Source organism: Anomaloglossus baeobatrachus, chromosome 2 (genome assembly GCF_048569485.1).
Source record: "Anomaloglossus baeobatrachus isolate aAnoBae1 chromosome 2, aAnoBae1.hap1, whole genome shotgun sequence".
NCBI classification, from domain to species: Eukaryota; Metazoa; Chordata; class Amphibia; order Anura; family Aromobatidae; genus Anomaloglossus; species Anomaloglossus baeobatrachus.
In genome coordinates this window covers 778722811-778742919 of record NC_134354.1, presented here as the reverse complement: position 1 = coordinate 778742919, position 20109 = coordinate 778722811, and the positions used below count along the sequence as shown (strand labels likewise).

General features: G+C 43.3%; 1 protein-coding gene across 5 annotated transcripts in view; it reads right to left on the bottom strand.

Moving 5' to 3' along the window:
* FAT3 (FAT atypical cadherin 3) overlaps positions 1-20109 on the bottom strand; it is an 846518-nt gene that overhangs the window by 607484 nt on the left and 218925 nt on the right. For 4 of the 5 annotated variants that reach the window (XM_075337573.1, XM_075337576.1, XM_075337575.1 and 1 more), the window contains exon 1: positions 18181-18467. The exons of the other annotated variant lie outside the window; for it this stretch is intronic. In XM_075337573.1, coding sequence (XP_075193688.1) covers positions 18181-18203 — 23 coding nt within the window. In that variant the 5' untranslated portion in view covers positions 18204-18467. Of the gene's footprint in view, positions 1-18180; positions 18468-20109 lie in introns of those variants that run through there. 5 annotated transcript variants of the gene reach the window in all.

The following is a 20109-nucleotide window of genomic DNA, read 5'->3' as shown; positions in this document are numbered from 1 at the left end:
AATGCCCCATAATGTGGGCACAGAAACATTTAACGCTTTCATACCAAAGGATGCCAATTACCAAGTCCACCCATGGGCTTCCATGCCCTCCAAACAGTAGCTCCAGGGGTGTAACAATCGCGGTCACAGAATTTGCGACCATGACCGGGCCCGTGTTGGAGGGAAGCCCGCCAACGTCAGCTGGAGGTGCATCCGATGATGTTGTGTCTATATACCACCATAAACGCTGCCGGCCAATCAGAGTCTAGCGGTTGACGTCAGCAGATGGCACATGGCAGGGACGTCATCAGCTGCCCATCACTTTCACACTGAATTCAGCTGCCTGCCTCGGTGTTAGTTACAAAAGAGGATGCTGCACGGCGATGAAGTATAGGAAGGTGAGGAAATTTGTTCATTTTTTATGTATTAATGGAGATATCTATATACCAGGATGTGGGACAAATAGACCAGGAAGGTGCCCAAGATACGGGATATATATACCAGGATGGGGCCAGAATGAGAACAAATATACCAGAATGAGAGATATACTGTATATTACAGAATGGAGAAATATATACCAGGATGGGTTCAGGATGGGAGACATATATACCAACATGGGGCTAGGATAAGAACATATATACCAAAATTGGAGATATATATATATTACAGAATGGGAACATATATACCAGGATGTGGGACATATTGACCAGGTTGGGAACATATATACCAGGATGGGGGACATATATACCAGGATGGGGGACATATATACCAGGATGAGGGACATATATACCAGGATGAGGGACATATATACCAGGATGAGGGACATATATACCAGGATGAGGGACGTACAGTTTATACCAGAATGGAGGAAATATATAGCAAGATGGAGAATATATTTACCAGGATGGGGACATATATATCACGATAAGGGAACATATATATGAGGATGGAGAAGATATATAACAGGAGGAAGACATATATACCAGGATTGGGGAAAATATATACCAGGATGGGTCAAGGATAAGAACATATATACCAGAATGGTAGATATATATTACAGGATGGGGACATATATACCAGGATAAGAGAACGACATAACAGGATGGGCCCAGGATAAGAGACATATAGACCAGGATGGGGGAAATATATATACCAGGATGGGGGAAATCATACCAAGAAGAGCCTGGGAGACCTATATACTAGAATGGGCCCAGGATGGGAGACTTTACTTATATACTAGGATGGGCCCAGGACGGGAGTCATATATACCAGGATGGGTCCAGGATGGGCCCAGGATGAGGACATACTGTATATACCAGGATGGGCCCAGGATGAGGACATATATACCAGGATGGGCCTAGGATGAGGACATATAAACCAGGATGATGGACAATGTCCTTATAGGATAAAATAACCAATATATCTAACCAATATGCAGTGGGTGGGGGAGCTCATGTCCAAATTTTGCACCGAGGCTCATCGGACTCTAGTCACATCACTGAGTAGGGCTTTTATATGAGGTTATTCATGTAAAGAGACTAAACTAAAGTTGCCAGATCTTTAAGGATCAAAAAGTAAAGTGAGAGTCCTTGGAGTGCTGATTCCGTCTCATTTCAATAGACAAGGGGTCTTTTTGGAGACCTTTGACCTGCACCCACAGATGCCAGAGTACTGCTTCTACCTTCTGAAGAGTGACCTACTATGATTACGGAGTTTGCTCAGACCACGTCTGGACATCTATTTTCTCAACGGGAACATTAAAACGATAATCCAGACCCGAAAAAGCAGTCCAGGAATCCAGACAGACTGTCCCACCTGTTGGATATTATTGTAGATGGAGGAAGCAGGGGGTGCTCTTAAAAGAAAACACAGTGAGGGCCGCTTTGCTCGCAGCTGTTGTGGTTCTGAGTTCAGGGACATCAATCTTTCGGCAGGGAGTGTAGTGTTGTAGCGAGCAAATATATGTTCTAATCCCGGAGATCTGGATTTTTTTCTTGCCCTTTTTTTCTCTCCTATATAGTGTTTCATGTAAAATAAGTAAAACTCGCTTTGGACTTCAGGAAAATTTCTTATATAGTAATTACGTAAAGCGCATGTCTGTTCTTGAAGGCCAGATTTAGCGTAAATTGGTGAAAAATTATGTGCTGATTAATTTCGTTTTACATTTTTATATCGGCCACAACTGTATTTTTATGATCGAGAGCTCAAAATTTCTTTCCTAGACAATAAAGTTAATGATGAAATTCTGCCTGCTTACAGCCACCACTAGGGGGAGCTTAGGAGATTACTGCCTACAGCCACCACTAGGGCGAGTTTAGGAGATTACTGCCTACAGCCACCACTAGGGGGAGCTTAGGAGATTACTGCCTACAGCCACCACTAGGGGGAGCTTACAGCATACAGCCACCACTAGGGGAGCTTAGGAGATTACTGCCTACAGCCACCACTAGGGGGAGCTTACAGCATACAGCCACCACTAGGGGAGCTTAGGAGATTACTGCCTACAGCCACCACTAGGGGGAGCTTACGGCATACAGCCACCACTAGGGGAGCTTAGGAGATTACTGCCTATAACCACCACTAGGGGGAGCTTAAGAGCTTACTGCTTACAGCCACGACTATGGGGAGCTTAGGAGATTACTGCTTAGAGCCACAACTATGGGGAGCATAGGAGCTTACTGCCTGCAGCCACCACTAAGGGGAGCTTAGGAGCTTACAGCCACCACTAGGGGGAGTTTAGGAGCTTACAGCCACCACCAGTGGGAGCTTACTGCCTACAGCCACCACTAGAGGGAGCTTACTGCCTAAAGCCACCACTAGTGGGAGCTTACTGCCTACAGCCACTACTAGGGGGAGCTTACTGCCTAGCCTACAGCCACCACTAGGAAGAACATAGGAACTTACTGCCTACAGTCACCACTAAAGGGAGCTTACTGCATACAGCCACCAATAAGGGAAGCTTAGTCATTTACTGCCTACAGGCACGACTAGGGGGATCTTACTGCATACAGCCACTACTAAGGTGAGCATAGGAGCTTACTGCCTACAGCCACCACTAGGGGGAGCTTACTGCCTACAGCCACCAAGGGGAGCTTACTGCCTACAGCCACCACAAGGGGGAGCTTGGAGCCGCCGTCTACAGCCACGACTAGGAAGAGCATAGGAGCTTACTGTCTACAGCCACCACTAGGGGGAGCTTGGAGCCTCTGCCTACAGCCACCACTAGGGGGAGCTTACAGCATACAGCCACGACTAGCGGGACCTTGGAGCCTCTGCCTACAGCGACCACTAGGAGGAGCTTACTGCTAGCCTACAGCCACCACTAGGGGGAGCTTAGGCGCTTTCTGCCTACAGCCACTACTAGGAGGAGCTTACTACTAGCCTACAGCCACCACTAGAAAGAGCATAGGAGCTTACTGCCTACAGCCACCACTAGGGGGAGCTTAGGCGCTTTCTGCCTACAGCCACTACTAGGAGGAGCTTACTGCTAGCCTACAGCCACCACTAGAAAGAGCATAGGAGCTTACTGCCTACAGCCACCACTAGGGGGAGCTTGGACCCTCTGGCTACAGCCACCATTAGGGGGAGCTTAGGAGCTTACTGCATACTGATAATACTTCAAGCTCAATAATACAAGAAAAGTCAGTGAGCTAGTGGTAGCCAGATTTGTATAGTTGAACTTTTCAAAATTAATGCAAAAATGCCGTTTGAAGAAAATATAGGGGCACAGGAACACTAGTAGTTACAAAGCTCTCCCAGACACATATATAATTAATTTATTTTGACAGAATAGGAACTTCAAATTACAGATCTGGTCTCTCCTCTTGGTTATCTGTTATGTCCAACTGTGCCAGTCTTCGAGATCCCCTTATAGAAAGACATGTGGAATAATAAACAGCACATATGGATCTTATAGAACGAGTCGTCACTGATTAATACACCTGTGACATCTGGGATACATATTACGTTGCGGGGGTTAACTGAGGACCACTGATCTGGACTGTTTCCAAAAATCCTGAAATTATCAAATGTAGCACGGGTATATATATTTACACACACAATCATGGCCGAAAGTGTATATTTTATTATATCTTTTCATGGGACAGCACTGAAGATCTGACCCAGTGATACAATGTACAGTGTCAGTGTGCAGCTTGTATAACAGGGTCAATCTGGTGTCCTCTAAATAACTCAACACACAGCCATTAATGTCTAAACTTCTGGCAACAAAAGTGAGTACACCCCTAAGTGAAAATGGACAAATTGTGCCCAAGGAGCCACTTTCCCTCCCCGATGTTATATGACTCATTAGGTTACAAGGTCTCAGGTGTGAATGGGGGCAGAGGTGTTACATTTGGTGTTGTCCCTCACACACTCTCTCATACTGGTCACTGGAAGCTCAACATGTCTCCTCATGGCACAGAATTCTCTGAGGATCTGAAAAAAAAAGAATTGTAGATCTACACAAAGATGGCAAAGGCTATAAGAAGATTGCCACCACCCTGAAACTGAGCTGCAGCACAGTGGCCAAGACCATACAGTGGTATAACAAGACAGGATCCACTTAGAACAGGCCTAGTCATGGTCGACCAAAGAAGCTGAGTGCACGAGCTCAGCGTCACATACAGAGGTCATCAGAAAAGACGTATGAGTGCTGCCAGCATTACTGCAGAGGTTATAGGGGTGGTGGGGTTCCGCCTCTCAGCGACCAGACCATATACCGCACACTGCATTACATGGCTGTCATTCCAGAAGGAAGCCTCTTCTAAAGATGATGCACAAAAAAGCCACAGTTTACTGAAGACAAGCAGACTAAGGACATGTATTATTGGAACCCTCCTGTGGTCTGATAAGACCAAGATAAACTTATTCAGTTCAGATGGTGTTACTGTGTGCAGCGACAACCAGGTGAGAAGCACAAAAACAAGTGTGTCCTGCCTACAGTCAGGCATGGTGGTGGAGGGTCATGGTTTGGGGCTGCATGAATGCGGCCAGCTGTGGGGGCTACAGTTCATTGAGAAAACCATGAATGCCAACATGTCCTGTGACATACTGAAGCACAGCATGATCTCTCCCTTCATATGCCAACATGATAATGACCCCCAACACCTCCAAGACGACCACTGCCTTGCTAAAGAAACTTAGGGTAAAGGTGCTGGACTGGCCAAGCGTCTCCAGACAAAAACCCTATGGAGCATCTGTGGGGTCTCATCAAACAGAAGGTGGAGGAGCGCAAGGTCTCTAACATCCACCAGCTCCATGTTGTCGTCATGGAGGATGGAAAAGGATCCAGCGGCTCCTGTGAAGCTCTAGTGACCTCCATGCCCAAGAGAGGTAAGGCCGTGCTGGAAAATAATCACAAAATATTCACACTTTGGGTACAAATTGCTCATTTTCACTTAGGGGTGTACTCACTTTGTCGCCAGTGGTTTAGACATTAATGGCTAAAGGGGGCTTTACACGCTAAGATATTGTTAATGTTTGGTCGCCGGGGTCAAGTTGTTAGTGACGCACATCTGGCGTCATTAATGATATTGCAGCGTGTAATACTTACCAGCGACCTTAGGCGACCTCAAAAATGGTGAAAATCGTTCACCATGGAGAGGTCGTCCCAAAGTCAAAAATCGGTAAGGGTTGTTTAGCGTTGTGGTTCATCGCTCATGCGGCAGCACACATCGCTATGTGTGACACCGCATGAGCGAGGAACGTCTCCTTACCTGCCGCCGGCCCCAATGAGGAAGGAAGGAGGTGGGCGGGATGTTACGTCCTGCTCATCTCCGCCCCTCTGCTTTGATTGGCCGGCCGCTGTGTGACGTTGCGGTGACGTCGCTGTTATGCCGAACGTCCCTCCCCCTTGAAGGAGGGATTGTTCGGCAGTCACAGCGACGACGACGACCAGGTAAGTATGTGTGACGCTGCGTAGCGATAATGTTCGCTACGGCAGCGCTCACAAACAATCGCATGCGCGACGAGGGCGGGTACTTTACGCTCGCTATCGCTAGAAATTGCTAGCGATATCGCTACCGTGTAAAGCCCCCTTAAGTGTTGAGTTATTTAGAGGACACCAAGAAAGACAGAAAGAACAATAAAGAAAGAGAAAGAAAGAAAAAAGAAAGAAAGATAAAGAAAGAAAGAAAAAGAAAGAAAGAGAAAGAAAGAAAAAGAGAAAGACAGAAAAAGAAAAAAAGAAAGAAAGAATAAGAAAGAAAGAGAAAGAAAGAAAAACAAAGAAAAAGAGAAAGAAAGACAAAGAAAGAAAGAACAAAAGAAAGAAAGAAAGAAAAGAAAGAGAAAAAGAAAGAAAGAAAAAAGAAAGACAGAAAGACATTGACAGCTCAGAAGAAAACAATGTTTCAGATATTCATTGTTGTCCCATGAAAAGCTATAATAAAATATTTACAAAATGTGAGGGTATATAGCATTGCCATCTAAGCGATTGTCCTATATCTGTTCATTACAGGTGAACGTCTACTATAAACACGATTGTTGATCCCGGCCATTGTCCATGATGTCACTGAACTGTGCAGAGAGCCATGAGAGTATCATGTTCACTACAAACCATCCCCCTCCTTGTAAATCAGATCTAATCAATATTCCCAGCTATTACTGCTTACAATGTCAGTGGCTGCTTAAAAGAGGACCTCTCTCTCACAATGAATATGTCATTTTTCTTCTCCCTGGTGTAAATGCTGCTGTTCTCCTGAATCCGGCGCTATGTTCCTTTTGTTCCTGCTCCTCTCCATTCCTGAGATATGGCCCTTTTTTTCTCTGTAAGTAAATCTAACCTTTACAGCCAAGTGGGAGTGATCCTTAAGACGACGCCCACAAAAAAACCATTGATGACCACGCCCACTTGTATAAAAAGACTAGATTTATGTACGGAAAATAGAGGGTAAGATCTCAGGAACACAGAGGTTCAGAAACAAAAGAAACACAGCAACGGAGTCAGGAAAACAGCAGCATTTATACCAGGTAAAGAAAAGGCACATACGCTGGAGATCAAAATTAGAGAACAACACACAATTTCCTAAATGTTGCGGCCATTGTTTCGTCCTATGTGATTATATCCTAACATGAGGAAACTCGCAGGATTTTCCACTTATTTCATAATTTGAATTTATTGTAAAGCAAATAATAAAAATGTAAATGAGATAAATGAAAAAGACATGGATCAAAATTAGAGAACACTTTCAGATTCCTGCAAGTTATTGGTGTTAATCTGAACATTTTGCTAATTTCCTTAATTATTTGACAAACCCTATGATGCTGGCATCCTAACTTTCCAGTTTCCACTGACTTTGCAAACATGGTGTACGGTTTCAAAGTGACTGAAACCCTCCGGCAGCAAGTTGTCCACATGAAAGCCAAAGGGGTGACCCTATTAACCATAGCAAGAGAAGTTGGTCATTCCAAGTCTGTGATTTAGAAAATATTGCATCTTTAGAACATCACAGACACTTTCAAGTCCCCCAAGATGTCTGGTCGCCCTAGAAAGACAAATGCAAGAGAGGACAGGATAATGCGGGGAATCTCCATGGGTATTTCACCACTGCAACTGGAATTGCTTGCCACTTCATCACAACAGGGTAAGGATCTGTCTCGTCATACAGGGTCACGACGTTTAAGAGCATTTGGACTGAAAGCCCACTTTTCAGTGACAAAACCTCTCATTAGCAGAAAGATTCACAAGGCTAGACTCTCCTTTGGTGAGGAGTATGTTGTGTGCAGAAGTGTCCACAGTTCATTTTAGTGATGAAAGCAAGTTTAATTTATTTGGATCTGATGGGAAATATTATGTTCGACGACAAATGGGAAAGACTGAACCCAAAGTGTGTTAAGAAGTCTGTGAAAAGTGGTGGAGGAAGGGTCATGGTTTGGGGAATGTTTTCTGCAGCAGGAGTTGGACCTCTCATACAGCGACATGGCAGCGAGAATGCAAGTGTGGATCAGAACCTTCTTCACAAGACGTGGCTCCTTACTTGCGTTCATCACTCAATCAGCCATCAATTTTCATGCAGGACAATGCCCCCTGTCACACAGCAAAACAGGGAAAGCAGATCCTTGAAACAGAAGATTTTGAAACAATAAAATGTCCAGAGCCCAGAGTCCTGATCTAAACCCAACAGAAAACCTCTGGAAAATCCTTGGTGACAAGGTTATGGACAAGAAGCCCACAACAGTCAAAGAAGTGTGGAAGAGACTGGAAGAAGAGTGGACCAAAATCCCCCCAGAGCAGTGAGAGAGGCTAGTGATGTCCTGTGGCCGCAGATGTGCTGAAGTTATTCACAGCGACGGCCGGTGTACGTCCTACTGATTGTGACTGTTGTTACCTGCAGAACATTTACTGATCATCTCTCTGTGCTACAGTCATTGCTGCTTGGTGCACCCCTTACCCTGTTCTAATGGCATGGTGCACCCCTTACCCTGCTCTAGTGGCATGGTGCGCCCCTTACCCTGCTCTAGTGGCATGGTGCACCCCTTACCCTGCTCTAGTGGCACGGTGCACCCCTTACCCTGTTCTAATGGCATGGTGCACCCCTTACCCTGCTCTAGTGGCACGGTGCACCCCTTACCCTGCTCTAGTGGCATGGTGCACCCCTTACCCTGCTCTAGTGGCATGGTGCACCCCTTACCCTGTTCTAATGGCATGGTGCACCCCTTACCCTGTTCTAATGGCATGGTGCGCCCCTTACCCTGCTCTAGTGGCATGGTGCGCCCCTTACCCTGCTCTAGTGGCATGGTGCACCCCTTACCCTGCTCTAGTGGCATGGTGCACCCCTTACCCTGCTCTAGTGGCATGGTGCACCCCTTACCCTGCTCTAGTGGCATGGTGCACCCCTTACCCTGTTCTAGTGGCATGGTGCACCCCTTACCCTGCTCTAGTGGCATGGTGCACCCCTTACCCTGCTCTAGTGGCATGGTGCACCCCTTACCCTGCTCTAGTGGCATGGTGCACCCCTTACCCTGTTCTAATGGCATGGTGCCCCCTTACCCTGTTCTAGTGGCATGGTGAACCCCTTACCCTGTTCTAGTGGCATGGTGCACCCCTTACCCTGTTCTAGTGGCATGGTGCACCCCTTACCCTGTTCTAGAGACATGGTGCACCCCTTACCCTGTTCTAATGGCATGGTGCACCCCTTACCCTGTTCTAATGGCATGGTGCACCCCTTACCCTGTTCTAATGGCATGGTGCCCCCTTACCCTGTTCTAATGGCATGGTGCCCACCTTACACAAAACCGGAGCATGGTCATCAATGGAGATAACATTATTTCTGAAAAAAGCGAGTGATCCGCCATTGTTCTCTAATTTTGATCTTCAGTGTATTTATGGCAAGTGGCAGGTTCTCCCCATGAAGAAGGGCATAATGCGGTTTGTAGGTAGCGCCACGTGTTCATGATTTGCAGATTTTCACAGCAAGTTTGCGTAAATCGCAGCAAATAATGTGGGTAAAGGGTTAAAGCTGAGAGTCCGCATGGCCGCCCACAAAAGAGGCTGCATGCAGCTTATAGGAATATGTGTGTAATCAGATGTGATCGATTTCATAAAAACAACAGCAAATGCAATATGGCAGGGGATGTGGGGTGAGGAGGAACCTGCTGGGAGTTGTAGTGCAGTAATGGCTACATCTCGTCGCATATGTAATGAGTGACTGATGGAAATGTCTGTGACAGGCCATGTGGTGGTGGGAGTATAGTCCCCTATAGAAGTGTGAAAATATGGCTGACGGCTTCCACCTGGCAGATGCACAGACCGGGAGGAATGAGCACAAACATCCTTCCAATTAAACGAGTCCCGGCGGACGTGTCTAATAGCTTGTTCTCGGTGCGTAACATAATCCTAGTATTATTTTTAAAGATCCGATCTACAAAAAAACGGAAACTTAGAATTTGTGAAGGGAACATATGGGACAATTAATGATATAATGGTCTAAAACGGAGATCCGGGCGTAAAGGGAGACTAATATGGCGTCCAATCAGATTACAGCTACCATTCCGAAACGGAACATCTGAGAATGGAAGGAATCATTCTATTGGTTGCCACGGGCAACACCTCTTCCCTTCTCTCAGTATTGTTTATATGGCCTCCATTATTAGTATTAAGTCATCTGTGAGGAAAATCTGACATAAAGAGACTTTATAACCTCCATATACCATACTGTATACCATACTGTAATGCATCATTACTTGGTTGCCATGGGCAACTCCTGTCCTTCTCTCAGTATTGTTTATATGGCCTCCATTATTAGTATTAAGTCATCTGTGAGGAAAATCTGACATAAAGAGACTTTATAACCTCCATATACCATACTGTATACCATACTGTAATACAGAATTACATTATGAGACGTAGTATAATTACAGTGATGGTGGAGATCAGTCCTTTATAGGCTTTGTTTTGTTTTACAAAATGGCCGCCTCCTTTTTTGTATTTGTGATGAGACTCCAGTCTTATTAAGTACCCCTCATATATTATTCAGATTAGGGTACTAATGTACTACTATGGCCGAGTTCACACATCTGTACTAATGTACTACTATGTACTAAGTCGGCCGAGTTCACACATCTGTACTAATGTACTACTATGTACTAAGTCGGCCGAGTTCACACATCTGTACTAATGTACTACTATGTACTAAGTCGGCCGAGTTCACACATCTGTACTAATGTACTACTATGTACTAAGTCGGCCGAGTTCACACATCTGTACTAATGTACTACTATGTACTAAGTCGGCCGAGTTCACACATCTGTACTAATGTACTACTATGTACTAAGTCGGCCGAGTTCACACATCTGTACTAATGTACTACTATGTACTAAGTCGGCCGAGTTCACACATCTGTACTAATGTACTACTATGTACTAAGTCGGCCGAGTTCACACATCTGTACTAATGTACTACTATGTACTAAGTCGGCCGATTTCACACATCTGTACTAATGTACTACTATGTACTAAGTCGGCCGATTTCACACATCTGTACTAATGTACTACTATGTACTAAGTCGGCCGATTTCACACATCTGTGTACCTGCAATGTCCGGATGGTCTAGGGGTCTCATGCCCCAAACTCAACAGTCTCTTAGACGTGTATGTGGCTGTTCAGTTCGGGGTCAGGATACCTGTGAACGGTCCGGATATTGCAGAAGTACATATTCAGATTGTGAAAGCGACCATAGAGGTTCCCATGGCTGGCTTAGATATAGATTTTGCATTGAGGCCCAGCTACACCTCCGTATACATACAGACATATTGCAATATTCTAATACACAGTATTCCTGATTGCTGCCCATGGAGATTGAGACATCTGCACTTGTCTTCTATATAATGAGACACTAGCTGAGGAGATTAGGTCAATCAGATACAGGCGCCCGGGGAGAGCCGGCTAAAAATACATTAAAATGTATAAGCTATAGTGGCAGCTGTACAGTGAAAGATATGAAGGTTTCGGGGGGGAGGGCTCCTGTGGAAGCCAACAATGGCGTAAGCTGCCCCCTCTGCGTCATATCACACATTAGGATAGGTGAACAGTACAATGCCTTCACTACTACTCAGCGACTATACTATCCAGAATCCTAGAAGTATGTGACCTCCAAATTAAGAAACCATAATGTTGGACTCGCTTACACTACCATATATATCGGACGAATCCGATCCGATTTTTTATCAGATAACACTTGGACCAATGATCGGCCAGTGCTGATCAATGTTTTGTTGGGTTTTTTTTCAAACCAATTCGTCATGAGAAAAACAAATCGCACCATATTGCAATTTGACGCTTAAATCGGACAAGGCCACCATTCAAGTCTATGGGTGCGTGGAAATCATCGGACTGCACTCTGATGACATCCGAGTGTAGTCTGATTTACTCGGACTCACAGAATGGAGGAGGTGGAGACTCTGATTCACACAATGCTGATGTAGAGTGGCATGGGGTGATAGTCGTGGGCAAGGCATTGACTCCCAGTCATGCTACATGAAATACTTAGTCCTAGCTGGGCGTCTGGATTTCGGCCGCTGGTGTAGGCTAACCTTGACCGGATGACGATTCACACACATAAGGAGACCAAGTATTCACTTTAAACTACAACTCTTTACTGGACAGTTCATTATCATTCACAACTTTACGTTGCAGATACCGGCGTCTTATCTCTCAGCACATTACAGTTTTACTCAGCATTATCAAACACAGTTCAACTTCCCTCTGATTTGCGTATGATCTAATTGGGCCATTGAGTCCAGGTGCTACCCAGTCCAGTGTTACAATGTACACCGTAACAGTCACCGTCCCTGCAGTCCCAAGTCAGTTCTCCTTAAGGGTCCCATAATGACGAGAGTAAAGCTTTGTACGGCTGGACATCTAGCGGGAACCCTATCTTCACAAACCAGTTGAGATTAACCCAGTACCTTGACGGTTTTGAGGCCTGGCCACTAGAGTCCTGCACCAGTAGAAGTAACCCATTACCTTGACGGTTTAGGGGCCTGGCCACTAGAGTCCTGCACTAGTAGACGTAACCCAGTACCTTGCCAGTTTAGAGGCCTGGCCACTAGAGTCCTGCACTAGTAGACGTAACCCAGTACCTTGACAGCTTAAAGGCCTGGCCACTAGAGTCCTGCACTAGTAGACGTAACCCAGTACCTTGACAGCTTAAAGGCCTGGCCACTAGAGTCCTGCACTAGTAGACGTAACCCAGTACCTTGACGGTTTAGGGGCCTGGCCACTAGAGTCCTGCACTAGTAGATGTAACCCAGTACCTTGACAGTTTAAAGGCCTGGCCACTAGAGTCCTACACCAGTAGAAGTAACCCAGTACCTTGACAGTTTAGAGGCCTGGCCACTAGAGTCCTGCACTAGTAGACGTAACCCAGTACCTTGACAGTTTAGAGGCCTGGCCACTAGAGTCCTGCACTAGTAGACGTAACCCAGTACCTTGACAGTTTAGAGGCCTGGCCACTAGAGTCCTGCACCAGTAGACGTAACCTGGTACCTTGACAGTTTAGAAGCCTGGCCACTAGAGTCCTGCACCAGTAGAAATAACCCAGTACCTTGACAGTTTAAGGGCCTGGCCACTAGAGTCCTGCACCAGTAGAAGTCACCCAGTACCTTGATGGTTTAGGGGCCTGGCCACTACAGTCCTGCATTAGTAGAAGTAACCGAGTACCTTGATGGTTTAGGGGCTTGGCCACTAGAGTGCTGTACCAGTAATAGTCACCCGGTACCTTAAAGGGATTGCCCACTACTTGGACAACCCCTTCTCATTCCCCTTGTTCGCCTCAGAAAAATAGCCTATACTCACCTCCGGGGCGGCTTCGGTTCCAGCGATGTCTGAAGTTGCGTTCCACATGACATTGTTATGACGCGTGGGCCCCGTGATCAATCAGCGCCCGAGATCTATCTCCCCACCTCGGACATTTGAGCAGGATGTGAGCGGAGGTGAGTATAGGCTTATTTATATTAAGTGGGGAGAACCCGGGGAATCAGTTTCTTGTAACACACATTGGGCATGAGTTTCCATGAAATCACATCCACTCTGCCTGAGCTATTAAACGTAGCGTTCAAGCTCCATGTGAACATGGCCTCAGCATTTTTACTGTATTTTTTCACCACTGAGAACAATAAGGATGACCAGCAAAAAAACCCCAAAACATAAAAGTACAAAACAAACACATTTAAAAAACCCATAACAAAACCACACAATTTCATGCAGAATTACCACTTAGTTTTTTTTCTGATAATAGTATTTTTCCTAAAAAAATCTTATATATAAAGCTAAGTGTATGTATGTATGTATGTATGTATGTATGTGTCTATGTTCGCTACAGGAATCCGCACCGTCGCATTTACAATCACGAAATTTTGCACAGACACAACATATGACTCAGGGAACGTCATAGACTATGTTTTGAGGAGAAAATTTAACTCCGCGCTTTACAGTTACTCTCCAAAAAACCTGCCTCTATTAAAGTGAATGGACAGAGACAGACAGAAACAGACAGACAGACAGGGAAAGAGACAGAGAAAGAGACAGAGACAGGGAAAGAGAGAGAGAGACAAACAGTCAAAGAGACAGAGGCAGACAGACACAGACAGACAGACACAGACAGACGGAAAGAGAGACACAAACAGACAGACAGGGAAAGAGACAGGCAGACAGAGAAGAGACAGAGAAACAGACAGGGAATGAGACAGACAGGGAAAGAGAGAGACAGGGAAAGAGAGAGAGAGACAAACAGTCAAAGAGACACAGACAGACAGACACAGACAGACGGAAAGAGAGACACAGACAGACAGGGAAAGAGACAGGCAGACAGAGAAGGGACAGAGAAACAGACAGGGAAAGAGACAGACATACAGGGAAAGAGACAGACAGGGAAAGAGACAGACAGGGAAAGAGACAGACAGGGAAAGAGACAGAGACAGGGAAAGAGACAGAGACAGGGAAAGGGACAGAGGCAGGGAAAGGGACAGAGACAGGGAAAGAGACAGAGACAGGGAAAGAGACAGAGACAGGGAAAGGGAAAGACAGGGAAAGAGACAGACAGGGAAAGAGACAGACAGGGAAAGAGACAGACCGGGAAAGAGACAAACAGGGAAAGAGACAGACAGACACACAGAGACAGACAGAGACACAGAGACACAGACAGACAGAGACAGACAGACAGAGACTAGGAAAAAGACAGAGAGACAGTTAATATCCTGGGCAACACCCGAGTACTACAGCTAGTAAATAAATTATTTAAAAAATAAAAAAAAAATAGATTTTTTTTTTCCTGCGTGAAAAACGCACACTATGGAAGGAAGATGGCAATGGAAATTCTGCATGTATTTTTTTACTGCTCGTCTTCTTTTTAATTGGGAAAAAATGTATTTGAAACGCTTGAAAGAATTGAGATGCGGCCTTATTTCCTAAAATGTAACAAAAAAAATAAAAACGCACCTTATGATTGAGATTTTAGAAATCACGTTCATTTTGACTTTAGTGTAAAACGGCATTTTTTCTAACTGGAAAAAAAAAGCATCAAAAACGCTCTGTGTGAACAAGTCCTGTGCGTCATACAATAAAAGCAGAGCTGAGTTTGTCGTCTGCTACAATAGCCATGTGTTTTACATTTTATGATTGGTTATCTGCAGCGCTCCCTCCTATAGGTGTCATCCCGCACTATATTAGCTGGAGCACAAAGCTCTTCGCCTCCAGAGGATTTGCTGGTGCTCATTGAAATGGATGCCCATTAATTTCAGCGGGTGCTGTGTAAGCGATTTCCTCCGCAGTAATAGCTGTTTGTGAATAATCCCTGCATCAGATTTAGTCCATCATGAAAAGAGGCTGTCAGAGCTATTACATGCGAAAATCAAAGAGATGACACATTCAGCTCTGCTACATCGGAACATGTGCACCTACGGATGTTTCACGGTTACCTTTGTGCCTTATTCGTCTTTTAATTTGCGCCTTTTTCAAAATCCGTTCTCTAAGTGTTCCATTTTTTTATGTTCACCAACATGGGTGAGATTTGGGGTTTCCAAATTTTTATGGCTTTTTACAAATTTGCACAATTTTTGCACAAATGTTCTGCAGTCTCCACTCCCCGGAGTCGTTATGAAATGATGGCACAAATTTGGCAAAAGGAGAACATGCAACTTTTCGCAAAAGGACCAGATTTTGCGCAGAAATTCATGAACCACGAGCGCCATTTCAAAGAGTTTTGTCAACAAATGCAAAAAGAGAAAAAAAAGAAAAGAAAAGTGACTTAAAAAAAAATGCAAATCCCGACACACGGTGATTTTACGTGAAAACTCAATTTTTCATTTATGCTTTTATCGTTTTTTTTTGCACTTTTTGCTACTGCGTTATTTCATGCCCTAAGCTCTGTTTTTTCACGGTTTTGGGGTCAATAACTTTATTTTTAATCAATATATTGTGTTCACCAAATGCAACTCAACGACTCGGAACTCCTCCCAAAATGTTGTATCAATTGCTATCAGCCTATTCCACCATGATCCAAACACTACCGAAAAAGTGCCGAAACGGCGCCTGTACCTTTCTGGAGTAAAAACTGATGCGCTGGACCGGTGGAGTGATCCCCTTCTAAACAATGGGATTGGGGTCTCCATCCATTTCAAATCAGGCAGCCATAGGTGGACCCAGCCCAAATAAAAAAACACCACATCAAAACGGCACTAAAAAAATCCAGAAAACACAGTAAAAACACCTACAACTACGTTTTTATAGACAGATTAATTGATTTAGATAAATTCACACCAATATATACTGTATGTATATATATACAATTGCATGGACTCTTGACCCACTGGATGCATCCAACACCATGAACCGTTCCACTAAAGTATAATTAAAGTGAAAAAATATCTAAAAGAATTAAAAGAAAACAAAATTAAATACACCATATACTATGCAACCTACACATACATACTCAATCCATATAGTCTGTATAGTCCCATGACAACCATCATCCTACTAACTAATAAGAATACATAAAAAAACAAAAAACTCAACATAATTAAATACACCATATACATGTATCCAGTCTATAAATTGCTTTTATGCCCAATCACAGCCAACAGCATCATACTAATGGGACTAAAATGTATGGAAAATAACTAAACACACCACATACCATGAAAAATACACATATACACAGTCTATATACTGCACAATGTCATAGACCAGCCATAGTAATAACGCTACTAAGATATATATTATATATATATATATATATATATATATATATATATATATACATAAAAAGTAAGACTAACACACATATATATATATATATATATATATATATATATATGTGTGTTAGTCTTACTTTTTATGTATATATATATATATATATATATATATATATATATATAAATATATGTATTTATTTATTTTTTTTTAATTATTATTATTTTACATATTCAGTCATATTACTTTATGTGTGTTGTGTTTATATATTGCCTAGTAGGAAATATATATATATATATATATATATATATATATATATATTTTCTCTTTTATTTTTTTAAAAAAATGTTTTTATTAAATTATTAGGTTATTTTATGTTTCACGTCTAATATATATATATTTATTGTATATAGACGTGAAACATAAAATAACCTGATAATTTAATAAAAAAATAATCATATATATATATATATATATATATATATATATATGTATATATATAATTTTTTTTTTTATTATTTTTTAATTAAATCATTAGGTTATTTTATGTTTCACGTCTAATATATATATATATATATATATATATATATATATATATATATATATATATATATATTATACATAGATGTGAAACATAAGATAACCTAATAATTTAATAAACAAAATAATAAAAACTTTTTTTTATATATTTATATATATATATATATTTCCTACTAGGCAATATATAAACACAACACACAAAGTAATATAACTGAATATGTAAAGTAATAATAAAATGAAATTAAAAAAAATAATAATATATATATATATATATATATATAATCTTTATATCTAAAACCCATATACTGCTTTACACCTAATGACTGTCAACAGCATCTTGCTAACCAATATATCAACACATTAAACACAAGAAGACCCTATTAAAGTATATAAAATACATCCTAATAACTAATGTATAAATAAATGAAAAATAAAATAAATTAATAAAATATATAAATAAATTAATAATAAAGTATATATATATATATATATACATATATATATATATATATATATATATATATATATAAACATATATATATATATATAAACACTATGAAACACACCATATATTATGCTGCACTATGGAGAATATACTGTACATGGCCACATGTCTTATGAGCATCCCAATGACAGCAGACACAAACCTCTTACTTTAATCAAAAAAGAAAGATAAAATCAACAAATGAACAAATATAAAAAAACAAATATAAAACATAAAATAATAAAAATATACAACATTTAGAAATGCTATAATAAAATGTTGATAAAAATATGCACCAAATAACTGAAATTACCCATTAAACTAGCCATTAGCAGGTGCTGAGTTGCCCCCTTCCATTTCCGTGGAGGGTTACAATGTATACACTCACTTTGCTATCATGTATATACACCCATGATGCAGTACACACCGTATACACCCTCCCTCCTATGTGATCTGGAGCACACAGAGGACCCAGGACCCCTCTTACCTCTCACTCCAGAGCAGCTTCATGAACTGTCCCCGGTCTTGCACTTGTCCTAGATGGACCTCTCTGCTCTTTCCATAAGCAGCCCCATGACACAAGTGCAAGCTGCCTGCTCCATGCTCCACCACCACTCAAGATGATAGGTGATACCAAGGTAACCAGGAGAGAATCCCAGCCTTCACACACTTTACTATATCAGTTCCTCCATATAGTCAAAAATTTCCCCCAAAAAATCAAGACTATCCGGACTCGAGGAGGGTTCCTTGCAGAAGACTCAAGTCTTGTCCTGGGAAATCGTCAGTTTGAAAAAGTTGCCATCACCTTCTTTCAATGAAGAAAAAAAAAATGTGACTTGGAGATGGGGGAAGAAAATCCTGGAGCAGAGGGGGAGGGGATGGGAGGTGGAGGAGGAGAAGGAGGGTGCTGTGATGTGACATACATATGGAATGAGCTTTGGAACAATGCTGTCAAAACAGCCAGCGCCTTCTCCACTCATAGGCAGCTGCTTTCTGGACTTAGCGGTATAAAAGGAGTTGGGGTAGAGCCTCAGATTAAGCCTGGTGAGAACCCCAGCACCTCCGCCTGGTGCGCTGCTGCACTCACTCCTTACAATTGGCCTTGAATTCCTTTACAAGACAGATCCTAATTTCTAAGTAGCCCGTTAGGGGAATCTGATGGCTTTAGGCTGGGGAACTACAAGTGCTTGCACGCTTCTCCGGACGTTGCCCTTCATTCGCCCTTCGTCTGCGGTTGGCGCTTGTGATTCTACGATGGAAGTTTCCTTGCGCAGGTGGAAAAAATTAAAATTCGGGGGATCATTTTCTGAATAAAATGGCCCGAGAGCAGTGGCCACTAAATCCGGGTTCTGAGAGGGGGCCTGCAACATATCCAAACCCAGATCTGCCCCCTCTACTGAAAGACTATGCAGCTGAAAGCAGCAATGGTGTTCATAGTAGACCCCCCAAAAATGGAGGGGCTGGTGATAATGTCAAGCAGTGACTACCGGGTTTCCGACAGGTACACGGGAAACCTTGGAGAGTGCCGAAACACAAAGGGTACACGATACAACGGTGGGCCCTGGTGGTAGGGAAAGGGGAGCAGGGTCACCTCCTAAATTCACCCAAGGCTGATCCCATAATGTCCCTATACGATACAACGGAAGGCCCTGGTGCTAGGGAAAGGGGAGCAGGGTCACCTCCTAAATTCACCCGAGGTTGATACCCTAATGTCCCTATACGATACAACGGAGGGCCCTGGTGCTAGGGAAAGGGGAGCAGGGTCACCTCCTAAATTCACCCAAGGCTGATCCCATAATGTCCCTATACGATACAATGGAGGGCCCTGGTGCTAGGGAAAGGGGAGCAGGGTCACCTCCTAAACTCACCTGAGACAGATCCCTGCACTTCCTAACGATACAACAGAGGGCCCTGGTGCTAGGGAAAGGGGAGCAGGGTCACCTCCTAAATTCACCCAAAGCTGATCCCCTAATGACCCTATACGATACAACGGAGGGCCCTGGTGCTAGGGAAAGGGGAGCAGGGTCACCTCCTAAATTCACCCAAGGCTGATCCCCTAATGTCCCTATACGACACAACGGAGGGCCCTGGTGCTAGAAAAAGGGGAGTAGGATCACCTCCTAAATTCACCCAAGGCTGATAACCTAATGTCCCTATACGATACAACGGAGGGCCCTGGTGCTAGGGAAAGGGGAGCAGGGTCACCTCCTAAATTCACCCGAGGCTGATCCCCTAATGTCCCTATACGATACAACGGAGGACCCTGGTGCTAGGGAAAGGGGAGCAGGATCACCTGCTAAACTCACCTGAGACAGATCCCTGCACTCCCAAACATCCCTATACAGGTTCTTTCACCCCGTCGCCGATCACGTGCCTATCCATGTCTTTCCTTGGACTCAGCCCTGTATAGTGAGCA